The sequence below is a fragment of the Rhinolophus sinicus genome, linkage group LG05 (assembly GCF_036562045.2).
Source record: "Rhinolophus sinicus isolate RSC01 linkage group LG05, ASM3656204v1, whole genome shotgun sequence".
Lineage (NCBI taxonomy): Eukaryota > Metazoa > Chordata > Mammalia > Chiroptera > Rhinolophidae > Rhinolophus > Rhinolophus sinicus.
The window spans coordinates 34,476,924-34,503,445 of NC_133755.1; the positions used below are offsets into that span (position 1 = coordinate 34,476,924).

The following is a 26,522-nucleotide window of genomic DNA, read 5'->3' on the forward strand; positions in this document are numbered from 1 at the left end:
TCCTTATCAACCTCCTTCTTTCAACTTAGATTTGTTTTCTCTCTTCTTTTTGCCTCAGGCAGAATTGGATTGACTCCTTTCCCTAAAATCTTGGCCATTATTGATACCTTTAGCTGAGAGCCTTTTCCCTAAGAATACTTGTCACTGCTGGCCTTTCAAACAAATGCAGTATTTTTCCCTAAAAGACAATTTTATGAGTAAAATTTTCTACATCTTATCACACTCCTGAGACCTGTTTCTTAGCTTTTCTAACACACACACACACACACACACACACACACACACACACACACACACATAGCGGTATCTAGAAATTGCCTTACAAATGGTCTCCCTTTGATTTGTTTGCTTTGTCTGAGTAGCAGGTTGCTGCAGATCTTAGCCCGTTTAGTAGGTTGACTAATAGGATCACCGTTCTGCTTGTGCTATTTGGGAACTCACCTATCCTCAGGCAGTCATTTGGTTACTTATCCCTGCAATCCCTCTCTGAAATTGTTCACTCCTTTGCTCAATTCTATGTTCTGACACTTGATATATGCTTCAGCTTGTGGATCTGCTGGAATTTCCAGACTTCCCCATTCTCAGTTTTGTTCATCTTATTGCTTCCTGAGTCCAAGTTCAACCAATATTTATGGAGTGTTCAACCAATATTTATAAGCAGTGATGAATGCACTGCTCTTCCTGCTTCAGAAAGCCCATGGATTGATTATTGTAGTATGTTTCTCCTATGCTATTTATTCTGCTATGCTAAGATAGCATCTCTGAGTATGAGGTCTCACAATTCAGTTCGCCAACTTGTTGCAACAAGTTGCTAACCTTTTTTTTATATCGGAGAGATTATTCATTATGAATTTGTACCAACTGGACAAACAACTAACCACATTTACTATTCGGAAGTGCTACAAAGGCTGTGTGAAAAAGTTAGATGGCTTGAACTTTTCACCAACAATCCATCGCTCTTGCATCATGGCCATGCACTAGCTCACATGGTGCTGTCTGTGAGGAGTTTTTAGCCAGTAAACAAATCACTGTATTGGAGCACCCTCCCTACTTACCTGATCAGGCCCCCAATGACTTTGTTCTTTACTCGAAGATAAAGGCAATATTGACAGGAAGACGTTTTGATGACATGCAGGACATCAAGGGTCATACGACAACAGCTCAGAGGGCCATTCCAGAAAGAGTTCCAAAATTGCTTTGAAGGGTGGACTAGGTGCTGGTGTCGGTGCATAGCTTCCCAAAGGGAATACTTCGAAGGTGACCATAGTGATATTCAGCAATGAGGAGTGCAGTACTTTTCTAGGATGATTTTGCGAACTTAATTGTCAGACCATGTATGTTTTTTGTTTTTTAGTTTTTAATTTTCAATTAAAGTGGTCATACACTATTATATTAGTTTCAGGTGTACAACATAAGGATTAGATATTTATATACCTTATGAAGTGATCATCCTGATAAGTCTAGTATCCATCTGAAACCACATATAACTTTTACAAAATTATTGACTGTATTCCCTTTGCTGTACTTTACATCCTCATGGCTGTTTTTACAACTGGCATTTTGTACTTCTTAATCCTTTTCATTTTTTATAGCCACTCCCCACCAAACCTCTTCCCATCTGGTGACCATCAGTTTGTTCTCTGCATCTATGAGTTTGTTTTTGTTGTGTTTGTTCATTTATTTTGTTTTTTAGATTTCACATATAAATGAGATCATATGGTATTTGTCTTTCTCTGTCTGACTTATTTCACTTAGCATAATACTCTCCAGGTCCATCTATACTATTGCAAATGGTAAGATTTCATTTTTTTTTTTTTTATCTGAGTAATATTCTATTGTATATACTCATATGTGTCTGTTTTTTGTGCCAGTACCATACTGTTTTGATTACTATAGCCTTGTAGTATAGATTGATATCAGGTAGCATGATACTTCCAAGTTTGCTCTTGTTTCTTATTATTGCTTTGGCTATTTAGGATCTTTTATGGCTCCATATAAATTGCAGGATTATTTGTTCTAATTCTGAGAATAATGTCATTGGTATTTTGATAGGGATTGCACTAATTGTGTAGATTGCTTTGGGTACTATGATTATTTAAATGACATTAATCCTTCCAATCCATGAACTTAGTATATCCTTTATTTATGTCTTTTTCAATTTCTTTCTTAAATGTCTTATAGTTTTCAGAGTACAGATCTTTCACCTCCTTGCTTAAATTTATTCCTAGATATTTTCTTTTTGATGTAATTGTAAATGGGATTGTTTACTAAAATTTCTCCTGATTGTTCATTATTAGTGTATAGGAATGTGATGGGTTTCTGTATATTAACTTTCTATCCTGCTACTTTACTGAATTACTTTAGTCTATTAATATTTTCATGGATTCTTTAGAGTTTTGTATATATATAGCATTATGCCATCTATAAAAGGTGACAATTTTACTTTTTCCTTTCCAATTTGGATGCCTCTTATTTCTTTTTCTTGTCTGTTTTCTGTGTCTAGGACTTCCAATACTACTATATTGAATAATAGTGGTAAGAGTAAGCATCCTTTTCTTGTTCATGATCTTAGAGAAAAAGCTTTCAGCTTTTCACCATTGTGTATGATATTATCTGTGAGCTTGTCATGTATAGCCTTCATGAAGTTCAGGTAAGTTCCTTCCATACCAACTTTGTTGAGAGTTTTTAATCATAAATAGATGTTGAATTTTGTCAAATGCTTTTTCTGCAACTATTGAGATAATCATATGATTTTTATTTTTTTGTTGATGTGATAAATCACATTAATTGTTTTGCAGATGTTGAGCCACACTTGCATCCCTGGTATAAATCCCATCTGGTCTTGGTGTATAATCCTTTTAATGTACTGTTGAACTCGGTTTGTTAATATTTTGTTTAAAATTTTGACAACAACTATGTTCATCAGGGATACTGGCCTATAATTCTCTTTTTTGGTAGTGTCTTTATCTAGTTTTGGTATTAGTGTAATGCTGGCCTCATAGAATTACTTTAGAAGTGTTTCTTCCTCTTCAATTTTTTGAAATAAAATTGAAAAGGATAGGTACTAATTCTTTAAATGTTTGGTAGAACTCACCAGTGAAGCCATCTGGCTTTTGTTAGTTGGGAGTTTTCTGATTACTCGTTCAATTTTATTGCAAGTAATTGGTCTGTTTAGAGTCTCTGGTTTAATCTTGGAAGGTTGTGTTTCTAGAAATGTATCCATTCTTCTAGATTGTCCAATTTATTGGCATATAATTGTTCATAATATTCTTTAATGATCCTTTGTATTTGTGCTTTTGTTTGTAATCTCTCCTCTTTCATTTCTGATTTTATTTGTGTTCTTTTTTTTTGCTTGATGAGTCTTGCTAGAGGCTTGTCAATTTTATTTATCCTTTTAAAGAAACAGCTCTTAGTTTCATCAATCTTTTTTATTGTTTTTCTATTTTCTATTTTGTTATTTCTGCTCTGATCTTTACTATTTCCTTCCTTCTACTTACTTTGGGTTTTGTCTTTTCCTCTTTTTCTAGTTCCTTTATATATACATTTAAATTGATTATTTATTTATTTATTTATTTATTTACTTACTTACTTATTTTTTCCCCTGCTTCTAGAATTAGGCCTGTATTGCTATAAACTTTCCTCTTCTAACTGCTTTTGCTGCATTCCATAAATTTTGTAAGGTTTTGTTTTCATTTTTATTTGCTTCAAGGTAGTTTTTGATTTCCTATTTAATTTCTTCTTTGGTTCGTTGGTTGTTTAGAAGGATGTTGTACAATTTCCATGTATTTATGTTTTTTCCTATAGTTCGTTTCTAGTTTCATGCCATTGTGGTCAGAAAATATGCTTGATTTAATTTCAGTCTTCTGGAATTTATTGACCCTGGTTTTGTGGCCTAGTATGTGATCTATCCTGGAAAATCTTCCATGTGCACTTAAGAAAAATGTGTAATCTGTTGTCTTTGGGTAAAATGCTCTATATAATATTAAGTCAAACTGGTTACATGTGGAATTTAAGGCCATTATTTCTTCAATGATTTTCTGTCTGATCTAATCATTGAGGTAAGCAAAGTATTAAAGTCCCCAACTATTACTTTTAATTTCTGCTTTTATGTGCATTAATATGTGTTTTATATACATGAGTACTTCTATGTTGGGTACATAGATATTTACAAGTTATATCCTCTTTTGGATTGACCCCTTTATCATTATGTAATGTCCTTCTTTGTCTCTTTTTACATTCTTTGCTTTAAAGTCTATTTTGTCTGACATGAGTATTGCTATTCCAACTTTCTTCTCATTTCTATTTGCATGAAACATTTTTTTTTTCATCCCTTCATTTTCAGTCTGTGTTTACCTTTCAGTCTAAAGTGAATTGTTTTAAAGCAGCATATAGATAGGTCTTTTTTTTTTTTTTTTAATCCATTCTGTCTCCCTATGTCTTTTGATTGGATATTTCAGTATATTTACATTTAAAGTAATTATTGATAGATATGGGCTACCATTTTATTATTTGGTTGTTTCTATTGTTCTTCTTTGTTCCTTCCTTTTTTGGATCTCTTCCATTTTGATTTGTTGGTATTCTTTAGTGTTTCAATTGGAGTCTTTTCTCTTCATATTTTTGTGTGTTTTTGGCTTATAGTTACCATGAGATTTATATATATCCAGTGACATCTATAACAGTCGATTTTAAGCTGACAAATATTTAAGTTCAATCAAATTCCCAAAATACATTTTTCCTCCTCCCTCCACTTTTTATATTTTTGATGTCATGTTTTATATCTTTTTTATTGTGTATCCCCTGATTATTTATTGTATTTATAGTTAATTTTGCTACTACTGTCTTTAACCTTCCTATTAGCTTCTTAAGTGGTTTACTCACTGTGGTTATTATATATTTGTGTTTACCAGTAAGATTTTTTTTTCTTTCTTCTGTTTTCTTATTTTTGTTTATAGACTTTTCTGCATAAAGAAGACTCTTTAACATTTCTTCTAAGACTGGTTTAGTGGTTGTGAACTCCTTTAGTTTTTGTTTGTCTGGGAGACTCTTTACCTCTCTTTTTATCCTGAATGATAATCTGGCTGGATATAATCTAGGTTGCAGATTCCTTTCTTTCAGCACTTTAAATACTTCCTGCCACTCCCTTTTGGTCTGTAAAGTTGCTTCTAAGAAACCAGCTGATAGCCTTATGGGGTTTCCCTTGTGTGTGACTTGTTTCATTCTTGCTGCCTTTAAGATTGTCTCTTTGTCCTAAATTTGTCATCTTAATTACAATATGTCTTCATGAGGACATATTGAAGATCATCTTGTTTGGAATTCTCTGTGCTCCTTTGACCTGGATTTTTTTTTCTGTCTCCAGAATGAGAAAGTTTTCAGCCATTACTTCTTCCAATATTCTTTCTGCCTCTTTCTTTCTCTCTTCTTCTGGAATCCTTATAAAACAAATGTTAGGGAACTTGATGTTATCCCAGAGATTTCTTGTACTATCCTCATTTAAAAAAAAATTTTTTTTTTTTTAATTTGCTGTTCTGATTGGTTGATTTCTACTATTCTCTCTTCCAAGTTGCTACTTTGTTCTTCTGTATTAGCTAATCTGCTGTTGGTTCTTTCTAATGTCTTCTTTATTTCACTTATTTTATTCTTCATCTCTGATTCTTTATTACATTTTCTATCTCTTTGTTGAAATGCTCTCTAAGTTCCATTACTCTATTGAGCATCTTTATGACTCTTTATTTGGATTCTTTATCAGGAAAGTTACTTTTCTCCATTTCATTTGGGGTTATCTTTAAGTTTCTTTCTTTTTTTTTCTCTTTGTTTCTTCATTTAGGACATATTCTCCTGTTTCTCCATTTTGTTTGACTTTCTGTGTTTCCTTTTATGAGTTATATGGAATATCTCTCTCTCCCAGTGTTGAAAAAGTGTTCGCCACATATACTGTATGGTGGATTGCTTGAGCAGGCCAATTGTAGTTAGGGAAGGCATGTGTGATACTTGGCATGAAGATACGGGTTTTGGGTGGGGCAGCATGGTTTAAATGGGGCTGCACTCTTGGCGTACTCTGCTGCTTTAACTATCTGCTATAAGGGCAAGGTCTGAGCTGTGCTACTTTGTATGCTTGCATCTCAATACCCCACGAACTCCACTCTTTCTCTGGTAGGGAAGCCTTGTGTGCTTGCACAGCCATACTCCCCTAATTCTGTGCCCTCAGTGCAGTTTCTTGCATAGTCAACTATGTCTCACTCTATACTTGGCAGCCCTGTGTGCTTGCCCTGTTGCTTTAATTGTCCACCATCAGAGTAGGGTCTGCATGGGGCTGCCCTGACTGACTGCATCTCAATACCCTACTAGCTACACCCTTCCTCTGGGTGGGGCAGCCTTGTTTGCATGCATAGTCATGCTTTGCTAGTCCAGCACTCTATCTAGGCAGGGCAGCCCTGCATGTGGGTGCCACAAAATTTGACTAGCTCCACACATTCTTCTAGTGGGGCAGTCCCATGTACACATGCAGCAGTGCCCACTATCTCTGCACTTTCTCTGAATAGGGTAGCCCTGTACACAGGTACTGCAGCATTTTGCTAGCTTCACACTTTCTCCATGTTGGGGAGTCCCATGTATGCATGCAGCCCAGTGCGTGCCTGAAATAGCACCTTGCTGCACTTACTGGATCAATCTCTGGGTGGAGGGGACCCTTGTATGCATGCTGTGGCTCATTCCTGTTCCTGCTGGCTCTAGCTCCAGGATGGGTCACTGGGGACCTGCTATAGTGCCCTGCAAATGGGCCAGGGAACCTGGATGGAGTTCCTGCCTACTATCAACATGCAGGTGTAACACAAACAATGGTTCTTACCAGTTCCTGGGGCCCTGGGTTTTTCCCTCAGCTTTTGCAGAGCTCTTGAGTTTCCCTAACATTCTCTATGTAGTCTCTCTTGCTTTTCGTGCAGAAGTTATTCAGTTGGCTCAAAGTTGTCTTTCAAGAGAAATTGTAAATACAGATTACATTCCATGTTTTCTTGTTAGGGAGTTAGGTCACTGTCCACCTGTGCCACCATATTGGACCCACCTCCTGGACCATACCAACTTAATGCACAAAACCACCTCAACAGCACCTCAACATTCCTGACGTAGTCATAATGTTTTAATAGGATCCTTTAAATGATTTAATTGGGATGTTGTGGGCAAAGTAGAAAAAAGAAGATGGCTCTGATGAAGCAGGAGAAAGCTGGGAAAGTTAAGACTATATTGAATATGAACTCACAGGTAAATTTGACTTCCGCTATGGGTGACGCAGGGAAGATTTAATCTGAAATCTACCAGCTAATAGCTCAAGGTTCTTCATTCTGTCAGTCCTGTCACAATTGAAAGCCAAGTGATTAATACAAAAATTGGGTGTGCTAATCAGCATGTAGAATACAGAAACTCTGATTCTCTGACAGCCTAGAAATGGCACTTCCCAAAGATGAAAAGCACAAAAATCATAAGCCGGAATCACCGTGAATGCACAATGATGTCATGGTTTCAAATTGGTGGTTTCCATAATTAGCCACATCCAATTAATTAGATTATATGAAAGACATTATGGCAAAATCTTTTGCTTTTTGATTTTAAAGAGTAGCAGAATGCAAAATTATACATTGACACTGAGGAGGTGAGTGAAATAAATAAGATTCCTTAACATGCCTTAAAACTTGTGTTATGTTGCTCAACATCTTTGGTCATGGTTTCCTCACAGTAGACGGGGATAAGACCTTCGCTGTCTTCATCATATTTATTACCCAGCAAAATTGGGAGAGCAATTGATACCATATGTAGGAATGTTAGAGCCACTTTGAATAAAAGCAGGAATACTAGAAGGCTTTTTCTAGAGTTTTGTATTCCTGAGAGGGATTTTAAGTATGTTAAGCATAATACTGAGTATCCAAGGACCATAGACCACATAGATATCAAAATGCATAGGTATTGCAGTACCAAGGAAATGCTAAACACTTAGAAACAAAATATACAGAAGGTGAGTTGGAATGTCTAATTTAGCACAGATAATTGTAATTCAATTATGGAAATGAATCATTATTTCATAGCAAGTTTTATCTGGAATCAAACAAAAATCCTAAAATGAGAAGAAATATTTACAAAGGATTTAGAACCATGGTGTATTAACTGACCAAAAAAAAAAAAGTTACTAAAAAGAAAGACTTCTAAAATTTTCAAATTTGAGTTACTGTGATAGAATGAAAAGACGTGTAAATCTAAAAGTAGACAACTTGGGCCATGGAACTGGCTGTGCCTTTTAGTAGTTGGCTGACTGACTGGTCAAATCCATCCTTCTGAGCCCCAATTCCATCACTATGAGATGGGTGACAATAATTTCCCTGACAACTTTAATTGGTTTTTATAAGTATCACATATATAAAAATGAAATAATGTTTCAAATACATTAGACTGTAATGAGTTCTAAAAATGTGAAGTATTATTTAGAAAATAGCTATACTTTTTAAAGGTCATATATTTAATATTTTATGAATTAAGTTTTGTAGAGATAATACAATTTTAACTGCATTACAAGAATATTTAAAGGCATCTTATGGGAAATCATTTTGGGAAACTATCTAGGTTTTCATATACCATATTCTTTTAAGTCAGGTATATTGAAAAGTCCTGAATATGGAACATTTTATACTATAATAGCGAGACAAAAATGATAAAGAATTTTGCCTTAAAAAATAAGGAAAAAGAGAGACCCTTTCCTACTTAGTCTTTTGACTGCTCAAATTTTGTTCAAGTCAAATTTATTCATTGGTTTAGAGTTTATCAGTTTCTTGTGAATAAGCTGGTAAGTTTTTTAGGGTATTCCCCAGGAAGAAGGTGAAAGACAGTGAGAAATGCCAACCTAATAGAACATTTTAGCCCATATTATAATTATTTCATTGTTTTTATTTGCTGATATTTACTTTGGGAAGTTTATAGAGTGTGTACCTCATGTTTCTCATATGGTCTGCTAGGTTCAAAGAAGTCGATGTTTAATAAATATGAATTTTAGTATCCTCGATGGTTAAATTGTTATTGTGAAATTGTATAATCATTTGACAACCCATTTCATCCCTCTAAGGAGCGTTAGTTCTGTGCCTAGATGGTTTTCTCTTCTATATTTTACTCTTAATGAAAACTGTAATTGGATGAAAACTTAATGTTTTACATTTTCTAATAAATAAATCAGAAAAGCAGAATTTAATGTTTTCCCTGTGGTATTCTTGGCATCTGTGCTTGCAACTGGTGATCTTTAAGATCATTTTATGAGCTTGCTCTCTGGTCCCAACCTCTAAGTTCAGGTCTCAGATTGCTCACACATTTCTTAGCTGCCACTTGGAAGTTAAGATGGCATGTATAAATTTCCTATAAATTAGTTGGTAGACTAGATATGTTCCAAGATGCATGATATATCCAACATAAAAAATAAATGCTTATACTTTGTTGATATCTATCTGAATAATTTAGTTGGTAGACTAGATATGTTCAAGATGCATGATATATCCAACATAAAAAATAAATGCTTATACTTTGTTGAAATCTATCTGAATGCAAAATGAGCATGAAATAAACTTGCATCCACTCTCACAATCAAAATTGAAAAAATAAAGTTCAGGAAACACAGTTGTACTGTGTTTTCAAAACTGAGGTATTGCATACAACACTGTTTTTACGTAATTTAGATGACCTAGCAAAAATCACTGAAAACTTTGGGTCTGGTATTTTTCGCTTGATTTCGATATATGTTATAGACTTGAATGATTTACAGAAGTGAAAATTTTCACTCTTCCCAAGAAAATACAGCTATCTACATAAAGCTGCCAAATTTTACAACTATTGTTAGAAGTTAGTAACCCAAGAGGCCTACTCATTGGGCCCTGGGGATCTGTGTTCCACAACTTGAAAATCGTTGATCTGTTTAGTACTAATAAATTTTATACAGTTACCATCTTTGAAATTTCATACAATTTTTAGCTAAGCTGTATTATATAGGCTTAAGAAGATGTGGATTGTTCCCGTTAATTTAAAGGTCATGAGTTAGTATTAAGAAAAAAAATAATGTGTGTAGGATGATGTGGTACAAAATGGATTAAGTATTCATGTTGAAACCATTTATTGTGGAAGAAGAGAAAAAGACCAAGCTCATGCTTTTCTGAGAGAATATTATTTTCAAAGGCCAGAGTTTTGAAACAGTTACTAACTAATGGACTAAAACACACAAAGTCACTTAGCTTTTATGAAAAAGTAAATAGTTGTATGGAAAATGAACAAGTATATTTCCTTACACACTTGCTTTTTGTATTTTTCAAATAGCTAAACCTGAGCAAGCATTTTTGACTTGTTTCCTCAAATTTATTAGTATGAAAAAGAGTACACAAATAACAATTTTTCCTTTGCAGTTAGGTGTTCTAGGCATCATCAATAGTTCTTATTAGCCTTATTACCTTATGGGTTGGTATTATTACCCTTCGTTTACTAATGAGGAAAGGGAGTCAGAGAAATTAGGTAACTTGTAGCTAGTAAGTGATAGTGTTGGAGTTTAATCATAGATTTACTTAACTTGAATTACATTGCTTTTTATAGAGAAAAACGTATTTATGAAATCAGCATCTTTGTTTTCAACTAGTTCTATGAGTTTGTAGTTTCAGGTATAGCAAGATAAACAGATGTAAAAGAAGGTACATTTTTAGTGGCTGTATTGTTAAGTTTATCAATGTAGAGGTGCTTAATGAATATTAAAACCCAGGAAAAACAGAGTCAGTATACTTCCCCTGCTTGTCTGAGGACTGGTTTTCCTTTCAAATGCAATCCTCTGTGTCATTTTGCCCCCAAATTGCGCCGTGCATATTTTTTTTAAAATCAATAAATCCACAGTTGTATTAAGAAATATTTTATTAACAAAACAGTAAATTCCACTTGCTTAGCATGTCCAATAATGGATAAATTGGCCTTGCAACAGAAGAACAAAACAAAACAAAATCCTTAGATACCCAGTCACACAGAGCACTAGAAGGGGAGGGTCATGTGGCCTTTCTTTGATGTCTTAAGGATTGACCACCTCAAACATTATTGTGATATTTGTTTTTTAAAAAAGGCAACACATTACATGGATAGAAAAGAAGCAGACTCAATCAGAAAAGTTACAGTCTAGAGATGTAATCAGATTTATGCCAGGTAGTGTGAAATTCTCTATTAACTGCAAACTATGCATGGAACCCTGATACTTTTGGTATGAAGATACTTGGGTTTTTATTCACAACTTTTTCTCTCCCTAGCTCATGTTCCTCTCTTTTCTTTCTCCACTTTAAAAGAAAGGACAAAAACAGAAAAAAAAATTGCTCAATTTTGTGTAGGCCAATAACATTAGAAATTTTTACTGACAATTAGGTTATATCATTGCATGAAATTTTAAAATTTATGTTGGAAAGAAACATTGCAATCAATCCCAAACAACACACTTCATAGATATACTGCTTAAAAATACATTATTTATTTTCTATCATATTTTTAGAATCTTTCCAGATGGAAACTAGTTCAAGCTCAGTAGATCAAATGGAAAAGCAACCATTTCTTTTTAAAACCTCAAGATGTAAATTAGTGGTTTTATATCTACCTTCTTATTTCACTGGCTTTCCCTGAGTAAGACTGAATGAGAGGGGAAAATAAGACATGAAGTTTTTAAAACCTAGCAAATTAAAAAAAACAAAACAAAACAAAACAAAAAACAAATAAACGACAAAAAAAACTGAAACAAAAGTAATGGATTTAAAATTTTAGTTTTATACCTCTACTTCCTGGGTCATGAAAAGCCTTTAAGACTTTCCATATACAACAATTACTTGACAACCATAGATAGTGGTGATTTGCTATGAATTGTACATGTTTCTAAGGTGTTGTATGTCTGAAATCCAGGCCACTTCTTGGCTTTTTTTTATCATCTAAAGTATTACAAAAGATGTTCTGCATTTTTTTGCCTTTGCTGATTAAAGCTAATTGTAAAGGTATTCGTCTATAAAATCTCGTATCATTTTAGGAGATGTTAAAGTAATGCAACCAATTTTCACTGAGGCATCACCTTCCATTCTAATAATGCTTTTCTTTTGCATTACTTTCTCATACTGATAATTTATTGCTATAATCATCATTGAAACGATATGCAAAAACAAGTGTATAATCTATACTTTCCTACTACTTAATGTGTTAAACTAAAACTGTATTTAATGAGATATATGTAAAACTAGAAATGTTAAAATATAGTCAATCAACAGAGAATAATTTTTTAAATGGATAGTAATACAGAATCAAAAATTACTGAAAATACTTCCTTAGTTGAGAAAGTGTTTACTTTCCAAAACATTTATCATGCACATCAAGTTCAGAGAAAAAAACATATAATTTTGTTGGAAATGAAGTTTTCAATTGCAGCAGCCAGGGTTAAGGTATAGATCAACCAATTTGCTTCTGTAACCTCCCCACACAATGGGTCATATGCATGCAACAAAATACCATTGATATTCTATTTGATAAGAAAAGGTTCCATTTCATTAGGGAGTAAATTTTTCTTGGGGTTTTTTGGGAGCATGATCTCAATGAAGCAAATCACCCCATTTGTCATCAATACCTTAGCACAACTATCTTCCTTCTTGCTTTTCAATTTGTCAGTAAATATTTGCTATTATATATACGTTTGGGTTTTCCATCCTATCTGATGGATTCCTCTGGATTAGTGTGTGTGTGTGTGTGTGTGTGTGTGTTTGTGTGTGTGTATGTGTGTGTGTTTGTCAATAGTGAATGCATGTGGGAAACGTGAGTATTTTGGGGAGGAAAAAAGATTATACGATACATATGTATATATTTTACCTTCTAATTCACACCTTCAATACAAAAAGTAAAAATTAATTGCAACAGAATGAAGGCTATACATGGAAGAAAAAAAGCTGAATCTTTTTATATACATTCATACATTTCTTTCTTAGAATAAACACTACAGTGTAATTTTATTTTAAAAAAAGTAAGTAATTGTGGCAATTTATAATGGTGGCAAAAAACAAAACAAAACAAAACAAAAAATAACCCTGAAATAATTGTTGCTCTGATGTCATAAAACCCCCTATACTTAGCAACACTTATAACATTGAATTTACCAAAAATGGCTGAAGAGCAGAGATATATTTTGCATTTTCTATACAACAGGCTATAAAACGTCACTTACCACAGTCCAGAAAGCACACAGAGATGGATTTTATATAAACATATGTAATAACATATTAAGCGTGCATGAAAATTTTCCAATGATTTCATCTATGCCCTCTTGTTTTTGTTTTGAAATTTTAGTGTGGAAATGTGCCTTATGTTTCACATTGTTGAAAATAAGGCCTCCATACTTTTTCCTTTTCCTTCACAACCAGAAAGGGGCTTTTTGAATGTGTTCCTACACAAGTCTTCAAAAAAGCCAGCACTTTGTTTCAAATGCAAGTTCCAACCACTGCTCCAGTTGCACCAGGCGGCAAACTCGTACAGGTTTGCAGGTTGAGTCACTCAGATTGACAGTCTTCTCTGGCAATGGGACTAACTGATTTCTCAGGAAAGAGCTAGCACTTTGGCTAAATCCAGGATCATAGGTAGCTTTTTGTGTGTGTGTTGTGTGTTGTTTTTGTGTTGTGCCTTGATGTTTTAATACTCCTTTGCTTTATGAATGCGTGCGGTCATCACTGTCTTTTAGAAATGTTCCAGCAACATAAAGACAGGCAGAGTAAATGGAAACACTGTGGATGTTAGGGAATTTATTGGCCCCGTTTTTTTTGTTTTGTTTTGTTTTTTTCTTTTCTGGAGAAACAAGAGCATGAGATACTTGTTTTTAATTTTTAAAAACAGTCTTTCCTTCCTGATTGCATTCCCTGTCTTCTTTTGTATGTGCTTCGTAAAAAGGAAAGTAAATAAGTTTATATTATGTCTCAGATAAAATGAAGACTATTTCTATACAAGTGTCCTTTTAAGATCTTGGGATCAGACATAATACTCTTTATCCTTGTTTTTCTTATTTTTGTTGGCGCTTTTCGCACTGCTGGGTTGTTTCTCCTTGACAACAGCCCCATTGGACTGTGCTGAGTTACTGATGTAGTTTCGACTCTCGTCCACATGGTATGAGCCTTCATCCCGGTTTCTGTACTTGTACATGGCATAGAGAAGGATGAGGATGCACAGAGCGGCGGCGGCTACTATCCCCACAACCATGCCTGTGGTGCTGCTGGACTCCCGAATCACTTCCGCTGAGCCAGGGTAGGGCTCTCTCCCGCCTGCTCGGGTTGGGTTAGCTATAGGAGAGACGGTGAGAAAAAAAACAACACAGAGTGATTACTGACGTCGCTGAGTGCTCGAGACCTGTAACAACATTTACCGTCTTTTTCCATGCCTAATGGAATTGCACCTACTAAAGTGCTTTGGAAAATATACTGCTGTTAGGGGTAGCAATTCTTGTGCCTTGTGGTCACTAAAAACTAGGGACTATGAATCAAAGTACTTGGGGGAGATTCGTTGCCTTTTTTTCTTTCTCTCAGATCCATTTTGTTAACAAGGTCTTATAAGTGCAGCCTCAAATAAGCGCCCTGTACCTCCAAAGGGCCATGTTGATGTGTTAGGTGAAAAACCATAACCCAACATGGAAAGTAAAATCTTAATGACCTGATCTTATAATATTAAAGGGTTATCACTTTAAGAATCAAATTGATGTTGATATATAGAACACTTAGGGCTAACTCTAGACTCTGAATCAGGATAGCTAAATTTAGGATAATTTAAGCAATTGTATTGTCCCCTACAGAAATGATTACAGTATTAGACAATAAGGTAATCCAGGCATTTTGAATTGTCTAATTGCCTGCTTGTAGAAGTGAGATTTTAGTCTCAAACAGATTCATTCCTTTTCTGCTGGAGTGTATTTGTTTACATACATATGTATGTTATTCATTCATTGGCAGTGGTTGAGAAATCACCAAAACTAAATTTGAGAGGATAAAGTAAGAAAACATTTTTCCTCAGTTTTATATTCTGGAGTCAAAATTTAGTTAGTACCTAATATATGATAAGGGAATGGCTAGCCCACTTTTATTCAACTGGCAAAACCCTCATTCAATTTTTCCAAAGTATAAAGAGTATAAAAGCTCTTCCTTGGATACAAGAAAGGGATTACAGGGTACATTAATGTCTTCTCCAAGGCCTTGTCAGGCACTGGAATTGACCACAGATGGAGAGAAAACGTCCTGCGATTTGGCTTGTTGACCAGGGGAGGGAAAGAGGTGACTCTTTTCCTCTACATAATACACTTTAACAAATTTGAAACAATTTAAAAGAGTAGGAACTATAGAGACATAAGATTCTATCTCCTCTCTGACCCTAGGTCATTTTTCTCCATGGATTGTGTTTTCTGTCTTTCTCTTAATCTCTATCCTCTCCCTTGTCTTACAAAAAAGATTACTTTTCATATGTATGGATTAAAAATGCTATAATTTCCAAAATATTATTCTTTATAAATTATGCAGGATGAATTTAAATAATTGCTAGATTTTATATATATATATATATACATATATATGTGTGTATATATATATATATATATATATATATATATATATATATATATATATCAGATAGATATGTATGTGTATATATGTGGTGTGTGTGTGTTTACACACCCCAGAAATTGAACAATTCAAGAAGACTAAAATAGTGTTTTTATTTCACTACTATTAATTAGTTTTTAAAATCTTTCTACAAAAGTTCCTATTAATAATTGGGAATCATTTATCAATCATAGTTCTACCCTGCTTTGTAATTCAGCTTTCAAACATCACCAAGACTTCTGCCTACAGGTGGATTTCTTGCTGTCACATTCCTTTCCTTCCCCAAATAAAGCCTTACAAATATCGTCACTTACAAAGTAATAGCTTTCAGTTTCAAAGCAGCAATATGCTGTGTTCTGGAGCCACAAAAGGTAGCAGGTGAAACCTTTCTATGCTGAATATGTCACTGCTTGTTTTCCAAAAGCCCGTGCAATGTTGCTGAATAAAAAGCTTTGGAGTTGCTTCTGTGGCCAAGGTAGAAGGAGACAAAGACTGTAATCCACAGCATTTGATTACAGGAAATTAATTTCCTCTCAAGGAGAATAGAACCTACTGCAGGAACTCTGTTACCACCTGACAAACCAAAGGCAGCACTTTCTCTTTCAAATACAGTCATCATGGCTAAAGTCTGCCAATTAGCTCAGCTGCTAACTTTCACTAAATGACACCTTTCTACTTGCTCATTTTGAGTATTCTTTCACCATGGTGTCCCAAGAGCTGAAAAGGGATTTTATTTAAATGTTACCTAAATCTCCCCCCCCCACATCTAATGGAATGCTTTCATTTTAAGCACATTTTCATAATTATCTCACTTTGTCTGTCAGAAAAGAATGGGGAGAATGGAGTTAAAACTCTATTCATATAGCTCATGATATGGCTTGAGAGTTTTAATGGAATGCAGGATTAAATTGTTCTATATTAAGAATATATATGTACATTTTTTCTCAGTTAGGAATTGGAATCACAAATGCACTATCTTATCCAAGAATTTAATCTTAATTTGCTCAAATATTTCTGACTATGTTTTCACAACAACTGTATAAGTAACACACTAACAACGATTTAATGTTAAAACTAGAATAAGAATGTAAGGACCAAACTCAAAACCTCAAATGTTTCAATTTTTCCATAAAGGCATTTGATAACACTTCCTGCTTAAGGAAAATACTTGTCTTTTTATGCAAGTCCAGCCAAAATGTTGCTTACGTCACATGCAGGTCTAAAAACATCTCTAACCCATATGCAAATAAAGATTCTAAATATCATGTTTTTTGTTTTTGTATTTTAAAATAACCAACAACAAAACCCCGCCAAAACCCAATGAAGAAACTTTTTATCCTTTTTATCCTTGATTCACATTAAAAAATTAATAACCAGCATAGGTATTATTATAGGTCTGTTTGGAATATGCAGTGCTTCTATACCTAATTTATTATTTAATATTTTTTATGTTTATGTTTACAAAGGCTAAGTGATATATTTTTTTCTGCTAAGAGACACTTAACGTGTTCCTAGGACATCTCTCCCAGATGTGCTATAAAAGGTTAGAGAAATTTAAATATATTAATGAACTATAAATGTGGCTTCATTTGTTGATTGTCATTGATGGTCCATTTTGAAGAATATTGAAAAATCTGAGGAAATTTTATATTAATTTAAATATAGAGACTAGTATAAGTAGCTGACAAAATTAAATGCTTTCTTATAAAATTGGGTTAAAATTTTACATAAAAAGTAGTTAACTCTTATCCATTTATGACAATGTGAAGAAAGGAATTTAATCAGGGAAATCCATAAGCAATTCGTATATTTCATGGATTTGAGAATTTTACATTCCCTTTATACTCCATCAGAAACTAAATCAGACATTTTAAATAATTAAAACAATTGTATGTTTTTTCCTCAGCAGTGCTAAAAAATGAATAAAGGAACTACAATTTACTTTCACTCGGTTATCCTTTCTTTGTCCCAACATGTGATGAGAATACTTAAAAAAAAAAACGGGTAAAAGATAACAAAAGAGGGGAGCTGAAAGCACAGAATACAGACAGATTAGCAGTAAGTCCTTGACTGTTCAAAAGTTAACAGATTTGCAGGTAAAAGAAACATAATGTAGCTCATTCTTTACTTTGGGCCCAGAGGCACCAAGAGCCCAGGTCAATGGAAAACTTCAGTAGGACTGATGATAGGCATTGAATAAGCCAGGGCACTTAAGTGTTACTCAGTATGACTGGAAATAGGCAAATAGTCAACTTAGGTGGTAGATGTGTGTTTCAGTTTGCGGCTAGGACACACACACACACACACACACACACACACACACACAAGTAGATGGAATATCCTAAGCGTTGACTTCAATTTATATCTTCCATTTCAATTATTTAATTCACATAGTAAAAATCATTGTGAATTACACACAATTTATGTGAACACTACAACAATTGATGATTTTACTTATCGAAGTTTCACCACGTAATTCTATCACCATTTTACTCAAGGATGCCCGACATCACTTTACCCCTCAGCGTCAACTAGAATGGAGTGTGACTGCTCAGTCTATTATATCTGGAGAAAGCACATACGAACACCTTAATGGCGATATGAAGGCTTTTGATTTTTGCTGGCATTTTTACCCAGGTGATTCAGGAGCTATTGATTGAACTGGCAAGGACAGAGCTATCACAAGGGTTTTAACCTCTTTCATAAAAGCCACTTTTCAGCCAAGTGGCTATGGAAATAATCCTGGGACTCATGTATGGATAGTGCTACCTTTAAAGGACAGATGAAAATTGATTTTTAATTCTCTCTCTCTCACTCTCATTTGGCAAGATCTGATGATCTCTGTTCTTTCACATGGTCTGCTTTGGCCCAGATTTATCAAGAATCCTATGTGCTAGCTCTATGAATTTTCTAGTTTTTCATTCTCTAATAGGGATTACTTAGGTAGCCATAGCCTTTCCAGTGTTAGAATAGTTATTAACATATTTCCACATTATACCTTAAAACCAATTTACTCCTATCAGATAATAATTCATTGTGGAAAATGCACAGTAAGTACAAAAGACATATCCTAGTGCCTGGTCACATAAAAAGAATGCATGCATTTGTTGCTTTGCATAAAAAATTAAAAAGTGAAATATTTAAAATTTTAACTTATCCTTACATTTGCTGAGATAGTTATTTTAAACTACCACAACAGGAAAAGAAATTATCCTGATGTATGTTTTTTTCTTTATTTTAGACAGTCCTGGGCACTATATCTGTGAAAGAACATCCTTTCCCCAAATAGGAACTAATTTAAGTCCAGTTAAGAAACACCATGGGACAAATATGTTTAAGAGACACGTTAGGCTGTAGTACAGAGAACTGTTTGTAGCAGGTATCATTTCTTACCAGCTCCTCTGGCCCTCTGTCATCAACCCTGTGCTCTTCTCTGTTCTTCTTCCTATATCGTCCCCCTCTGTAACTCTGCCTTGTGACCCTCTGCAAGCTCATGACTTATCCTTGAAGGCAGCCCTCAGAGAACATGGTGCCTACTTTCAGGTAAATGAAGAAACTCAGGCCAGCAGCGGTCAGGACTCTTTGCTTCTTGTGGTAGGGGCATTACTCACCAAGGTGTTAAATGAGTGACAAAACTTACTGCCAAGTTCCTAATTTCAAAGGATAATATAAAATAGTCGTGACTGGCAAAAAGGTCTACATGGAGTTGTTTCAGCAGAACATGGTCTTTGTGTTTTATACTGGCATGCTTTACTTTAAAATTTAACTTTCTAAACTTGTTTACAGAATAAAGTTATAGGCTTTATCAAGAGAATTATTACCAATTAAAAATTATTATGCAGATTGGGATGTGAGGAGCACATTAAGCCATGAAGCTTTGCATTGGAGGCTATATTTATCTGTTTGCCACCATTTGATTGTACCTAGTCATAACTTTAGTATATGCAAATAGAGAGTACAAAGCCCATATTTACTTAGCACAATAATTCACAACTAAAGTTCTAAATTACTATGCATTTTGAAAGGCACATTTTTGAGCATTCATGACCTTTTCCAAAGAGGTTTTACTTTGCAATGGAAAGCCTTTGGCATCCTTTGGTTATTCTTTCTGAGACTGGCAACACAGAAATCAAATATTGTTATTAAAAAATAAAATTGCGCTTGATTTAGTTTTTTGACACACTGAGCAAGAAATGATGCTTCAAGTCCTAATTTTTGTCACCTAGAACGAGGGTTTGGTGGATGATGGTTGTACCTTATATTTCCATTGAAGAGTTCACCAAGGCTATAACCACGCCATCGGATGCTCTTTTTGTCACTCAAATTGTCATTTTTATGAAACTATCTTGTATTCTTGGATGAGCTGTTCTTTCATTGTAATCTTATTATAGTTATGTTGCTTCCAAAGTTAGCTGTGTAGGGTGAGACTGTAGTTTCCAGGGAATTTTTATTGCTGGTTTTATTTCAATACAGACTGTTAGTGTATACATGACTGTCACATCAAGGATGAGGCAAGAGTTTCACTAGTACGTACTGATGACACCGAAAACCCAGCTTTTACGTTTTAAGGAAAAAAATTTTGTAAGACATTGCTACTCTTAAGAAATAATGAAGAATAAAACATACCAATATAAAAATGGAATATGAGCTATATATTTCAAATCAGGAGGGGTATATAAAGGATCATAAAACTCTATAATGTAAGTTTAGGTATATATATTTCTGCTACCTGGAATTGTTATATATCCTGTCTTACTATAATTGTTTTTAAAAACTATTGGCAAGATGCATTTATTGATTTTTTTCCTCATTTAGAGTCTTTGACCAGTCTTTGTGGTTTTATCATAAATTAAAAGTAATCAATTTTAAATTTGTCTCCACCCCACCTAGGAAAAGGAGATGCCTAAGATGATCTTATTAGACCACAGTTCTGTACTGTGTTTTAATACCTGTGGAAATTATTATAATTCTAGGATAGCCTTGAACATGGTTTTAGATTTACGGGGAAAGATTTGACTTTTCCAGTACCCAGTTTTATTAATATTGTGAAAATAAAATTGGAATTGTAGGCCCTTGGGACGTTTGTGAATGAGATTAGCACAATTTTCCCCCCACCCCATCTGAAAAAAAAAATTTTTTTTTTTTTCCATTTTAGTGCTTCAGTACAATGTAGGTCAGAAGGAACTATGATGTAACCACTTACAAGAGTACATGTTTAAATGCCACAATTGCAAGAAAGAAGGTAAGTAATGATTTATATGTCATGCACTAATTTTGCTTCACAGTGTGGTTTACAGAGAGGTGATGAGTGCTGGATGTTTGAAATCCCTCCCTTCCCTGTAATTCCACCCTTGCCCTGCACATTCTGAAGTTTGCTCCTGCAGGTCAGATAAAAGTCTTACAAGAGGATATGTCTGACACATCTTAGCCCTTCCAGTGAATTGGAGATTCAGAAAGAACTTGGAAATCAATAAGCCTTTCCCATCCACATGGTGCTGGGTCTAACACTTTCCTCTACTACTACGACTTTCAGAGCCATCAAGGCACATATTTGAAGGGAGGTGCAGGGGCCACCACTGTGGGATTGAGCAGATCATTTCTTCACCAGAAATCTAGGTATTGCATGGGAAGGGTTACTAGACACAGAAAAACTCTTCATGTGCCTGGAAGACAGAGAGGACCAACTAGGATAGGCTACTATCTCAAATGGCTCCACATGAAACGGAAAAGACAATGGACAGTCACACCCTGGGTGACTTGGGACACAATGCACCTAATAGGTTTCTCCCTCATCGCTGGGGGAAACCATAGCATCATGGCATTTACAGAAGCCTGTTCTTTAATTACTCTATACTTTGTAAACTGTGTGGCTACAGGTTAGTCATCTGCAGTCTTCATAAACACTTTACATGACCATTGTGCCATATTTTATTAGAATCCTTGAAAGTGTCATGGTATTTATTAAAGTATCAACATGGCTACTATTCTCATGGTTCTTCAGTCTGCTCACCACTACCTACTCAAATGTGTCTTCGATTTTTCTCAAAGGAAGGTTCAGTAATAGTTGTATTGCTGTCCCCCAACCCCTCTCCCCCATGATACACCTCTAAAAGTTCCACTTTCATGCCTGGCTCCTACGACCTTTTCCCTCCTGCCTGGCTGAATACTACTTATTCCTCAAGGTGTAGCTTAAATTCCCTTTTATGAAGTTTTCTCTAAGAAGACTCACTTCCTCTGTTAACAAATATATGATGAGCAATAGTGATATTCCAGGCACTGAATGTACTAGGTCCTGGGGATGAAACAGATAACCAAACACACTTGACCTCTGCCTTTACAAACCTGGAAATATAATGAGGAAAAGAGACATATGGCAAATAATTACATATTTAAACTTAAGGCAATAGCTGGAACATGTGTGATGAAGGAAAATGGTGGGTACCAGGCCTGGGTAGAACAGAGGTTTCTGTTTTAGATTGGGGATTCAGAATGACTTTTCTGAGTTTGCCACATTTATGCTGAGACATGAAAATGAGTGGAGAGTAGTCAAGTGAAAAGTGGGCAGAACAGATTTCTAATGAGAAAGAATAATAATGTGAAATGACCTCGAGGAAGGAAAAGGTTTGCTTTTCAGAAAATAAACAAAAGCCAGAGTGGCTACAGCAGAATGAGTTTTGTGGGAGAGAAAATATTTGGTAGACATGAAATTTAACACAAAAATCATAGGCCATTACAATGAAGTCATACCTAATGAGACCAGCATATTTGACTCTATAAATAATAATTTTATGTGAAAAAAGATATTACTAACAAAGTGAAAATGCAAAGGAAAAAGAGGAGAAATATTTGTAGTACATATGACAGATCAAGAGTTAATATCTCTAAGATACAAAGAATATGTATTAGTTGATACAAAAAAAGACAACCCACTTAGAAGAATGGACAAAAATATACATAGGCAAGTGGAGAACAGAAGATTCAAATGGGTGATTAAATGTAGGCCAAGATACTCAATTTCATTAGAACAGAAGTCAAAATAAATCAGGAGATTTGACAAATTTGAAGAAATAAAGAAGAAAGAAATAGTGGAATGGTATAATTGTGTTATTATAAATACTATAGGGTGTTTGTTATAATGTTTGTGAGAAAAAAAGGGTAACAGAAGTTTGGTAACAAGGCTGTGGTTAAACAAATTATGGCACACCCACAATCTACAATTTTAACGGAGTTAAAAATAGTAGTTAGAGTTAAATCTGTTGACCTGAAATATGTCCATAACACATTAGGAAAAGAGAAGAAGTTCAGTTCATATAGCATGCTTCCATTTTTATAAGGTGAGAGAGAAAAAACAACATTGTATTTTATATATGTTTATAGGAACCTAGTGAAAGGTCTACGAAAGAGTCATGCTAAGTTGTTACCATTGGTTAATGCAGATGGGAAAACCTAAGTAGAAAAAATTAATTAACATTTTTCAACAGATATTTACTGAGTAACAATGATTTACCAGGTACCATATAAGATGTTGAGGGTATCAAGGTACACAAGACAGCCATGGATTCTACTTTCTTAAAACTTACAGTATATTGGAAATAGAAAATACAAGAAAATTTAAAAGGGCAGTTTTAAATTTAAAAAATTCAGTAATGCAAGAAGGCATGAAAAGTGGGTACTCAGAGAGATAATAACGAAGGGGGAGGCTTTAGAAAGGGTCATCAGTAAAGGGCTCTCTGAGTAAAAGGTATTTGGGATGAGATGTTATGGAGGAGAAGGATCCAGGCCTTCTAGAGTGACCCCTGGAAAGACATTGAGAATTTCTCAAGAAGGAAGACATGAGATAGAATAGCCTGAAGCTGGCAAAAACAGAAGCAAGAAGACTTAAGTTTTATTTCTGTTGAGTTGTTTCTTCTCTTCCAGACTAGTTTGCTAGTCTTTGATAGTTTCCTGTGACTCTATTTCTTTTTCTACCCTTTCCCTACCTTCCAACATCTAATGAAGATTGAACACACTAACTGTGTGTTTTCTGACTGATTAGAGGAAGAGATTTTTGTAAGTTTGTAAATTTTCACGAGTAGACTGGGGTCGATGAAACCATTCAGAAAGTGTGAGAGACCTCTGATTTCAGAGTTTTGAGTAAAAGGAATAAGTGGGCAAAACACTGGCAGTAATATTGCATACTTCTTATAAAATATTTTTACCTTAATACTTCCCTAACTCCCACCCCTATAATAACTAAAGTAAAATGATATAAATGTATTTAGTTAAACCAGAAATCAATTTTTTTCTGTGAGAATTGGTATCAACATGTATCAATGCAAATTTCATATCTGCATTTATTTTCCCTAATCCTCCAAGTAATACGTGCTTAATTCCGATGAGTAACTCACTGAGTTATTTAAAGTGGACCAAGTTAGCAGTCTTCGGTTTGATTCATTTGGGTGCCTTATTTATATCAACATCATCTGACACCACAGCACTACAAATAGTTGAGAGCTGACTTGGAAGTCTTTTCTCACATTCAGCAGAGTAGTAGCAGAAGTTTCTAGGGCACTTTTCATTCCTGTTGCTATTAAGTGAGAAAGTTGAAAAGGGCCTTATCAGTCAAGTCAAACTTTCCATAATTGTCAAGCAGAAGAAAAGCCACATAGGCAATAATTGAGAAAATCCGTTTCAAAGCTAAGGAGCCTGGAGAGTCAGTTTTTCATCAAAATGTATTACATTTCAGAAAATGCGAGGAGAGCTATATTTTGAATGTAGATGACACTCTCCATTACTCATTTCTACTTAAACTCTTCCCTAGCAAAATAGCTTCTTTTTCTGGCAACTCATTGACTAAAATACCCGAAAATACATACACCCAGATACCACTTTTGTTACGATGCATTTCACACTTTTACATGTAGAAAGTTTAACAATCAATCTTTACATAAAAACAGGGGATTAATTGCAAGGAATCCTCAAATCTGAACCAGGAATTTTGGGGGAACTAGTTTATAGGATGACAAAAGTTGCACCATGATTATTATAGCTAGAGTAATAAGGAGTGTGTGTATGTGTGTATGTGTGTGCATGCATGTGTGCTTGTGTGCATATGTGTGTACACATGTATGTTGCATGTGAATATTGCAGCACTCCTTGCAATTCTCTGAAAGAAGTAGCTACAGTCACCTTTTTTCCCCCTCATAATTTATAGGTCAAATCAGAATTTGAAGAGCTCCAGGAAAGATTTCATAATACCTCAGGGTTAACTTACTTAAATATGTAGAATTATCAAAATGTTCTTTCTTAACTTCCTCTCAAATAGTGCATGAATTTACCCTTAGTAGATGTATTTTCACATGATTTAATTGTCAACTGATGTTTAACATGGCTATTATGACTTCTGACTTACTGTAAAGTTTAAATTTATTTTCTTATTTTATTAAGTTAACAACTGTTACCTTTCTAGAATTATTATTATATGGTAGGCTCTGTGCTGTGCACTTTACACAAATTATCTAATTTATTCCTCAAGACAACTCTGTGATGTAGGTGTTACCATGACTTTACAGGAGAAGAGACTGAATCTCAAAGAGGTTATGTTATTTAGGCTTCATAAATGGCATAGCCAAAATTTGAACTCAGGTATGTCCATTTCAGTTGTATACATTCAATGTATCTCCATTTATGACTGCAGAACAATTTGCTAGTATTCCCAATTTTATCCTTTCTTGCAGAACCGAACACTTGAGGCCTCTTTACTAAGCAGCCATCTAATTCTACCCTTTCCAGACACTTCTGGAATCACTGCACTTCCTACCACCCATCTGCTCTTCCCAGTAGTAAAAGGAGTCTGCATTCCCACAGAATCTTAAGAAAGCAACGCAAAATGGTAAAAAGCATATCGGACAGCAGCTTCTAGTCCAGGCACTGCACCTAACTTGGTGAGTGATCCTTGGATATTCATTGTCTCCTGCAACATTTTTTCCATCCAAAACATAATGGTGATACATTATTAAGCCCCCAGGATCACGGTGAGGATAAACAAGCTCAGGTGGAAGTGCTCTGAGAAGGAGAAAGTGCTATGTAAAGACAATGATGGTCTGAGGATTTCCCCCTGTGTCTTCCACATGAAAGGTATTGAGTAAGCAGCTGTCCCAGCAAATGGACAATTCTACAATATGTACTGTACGGCATGGCTCAGTCAGTCTCACAGTGACTGTCAAGCTCCACAAGAGTCACTGTACACAGGGAAGGGAAGTGAATTCAGGTGGCAAATGAACATTCACATGCAGAGCGCGTTGTGTCAGACCATTACTTGTCATGCTGCACGAGGAGCTTGTTTCTGTTTATCTGCAAAACACTGTTTCTTAATGCATCAGTGCTGTCTAGCTCCTATGGGTGTGAATTAAATGTCTTCCTCTTTCAAAATTTTATTATGGTATGTTAGGTATCTTGAAATCAATCACCTAAAACCACTCTTTGGTCATAACTGATCACAAGGTTTATTATCTCGGAAATAGTAACTCTTGATGAGGCTTTAGGTTTACTTTCTAAAATTGTTGGGTCAGTTCTCTCTTTCCTCCCTTCTTACCTGATCTGGAATTCCAAGGTGTATCTAAATGAAACAGCAGCGTTGTATGTTGGGTCCCGTGTGCACTGTTCCTCAACCAGGATCCCACACAGCATCTGTGTAAGTCCAGGTCATTGTGGGTAATGAGGCAGTGTCCAGTTTTCCTGATTTTAAAACTGGGTTTACTCACTTTGGGTGATCATTTTTATATTCCTGTCAGGACGATATTGCTGTCTCAATTTTCTTTTGTTGGGAAAAGATCACATTCTTTTTGGTGAAAGTGAAATAGCTGAGGTGAAAGATGAGACAGCTTCCCCACTGAGCCCAGTAGA

At 34.9% G+C, this 26,522-nt stretch overlaps 1 protein-coding gene across 36 annotated transcripts in view; it reads right to left on the reverse strand.

Moving 5' to 3' along the window:
• Positions 1-10,893: 10,893 nt before the first annotated feature.
• NRXN1 (neurexin 1) overlaps positions 10,894-26,522 on the reverse strand; it is a 1,055,762-nt gene continuing 1,040,133 nt past the window's right edge. For 26 of the 36 annotated variants that reach the window (XM_074331970.1, XM_019719348.2, XM_074331968.1 and 23 more), the window contains one exon: positions 13,815-14,333. In XM_074331970.1, coding sequence (XP_074188071.1) covers positions 14,026-14,333 — 308 coding nt within the window. In that variant the 3' untranslated portion in view covers positions 13,815-14,025. Of the gene's footprint in view, positions 14,334-26,522 lie in introns of all 36 variants that reach the window. The other 10 variants (XM_074331955.1, XM_074331958.1, XM_019719236.2 and 7 more) reach the window with 2 other exon arrangements.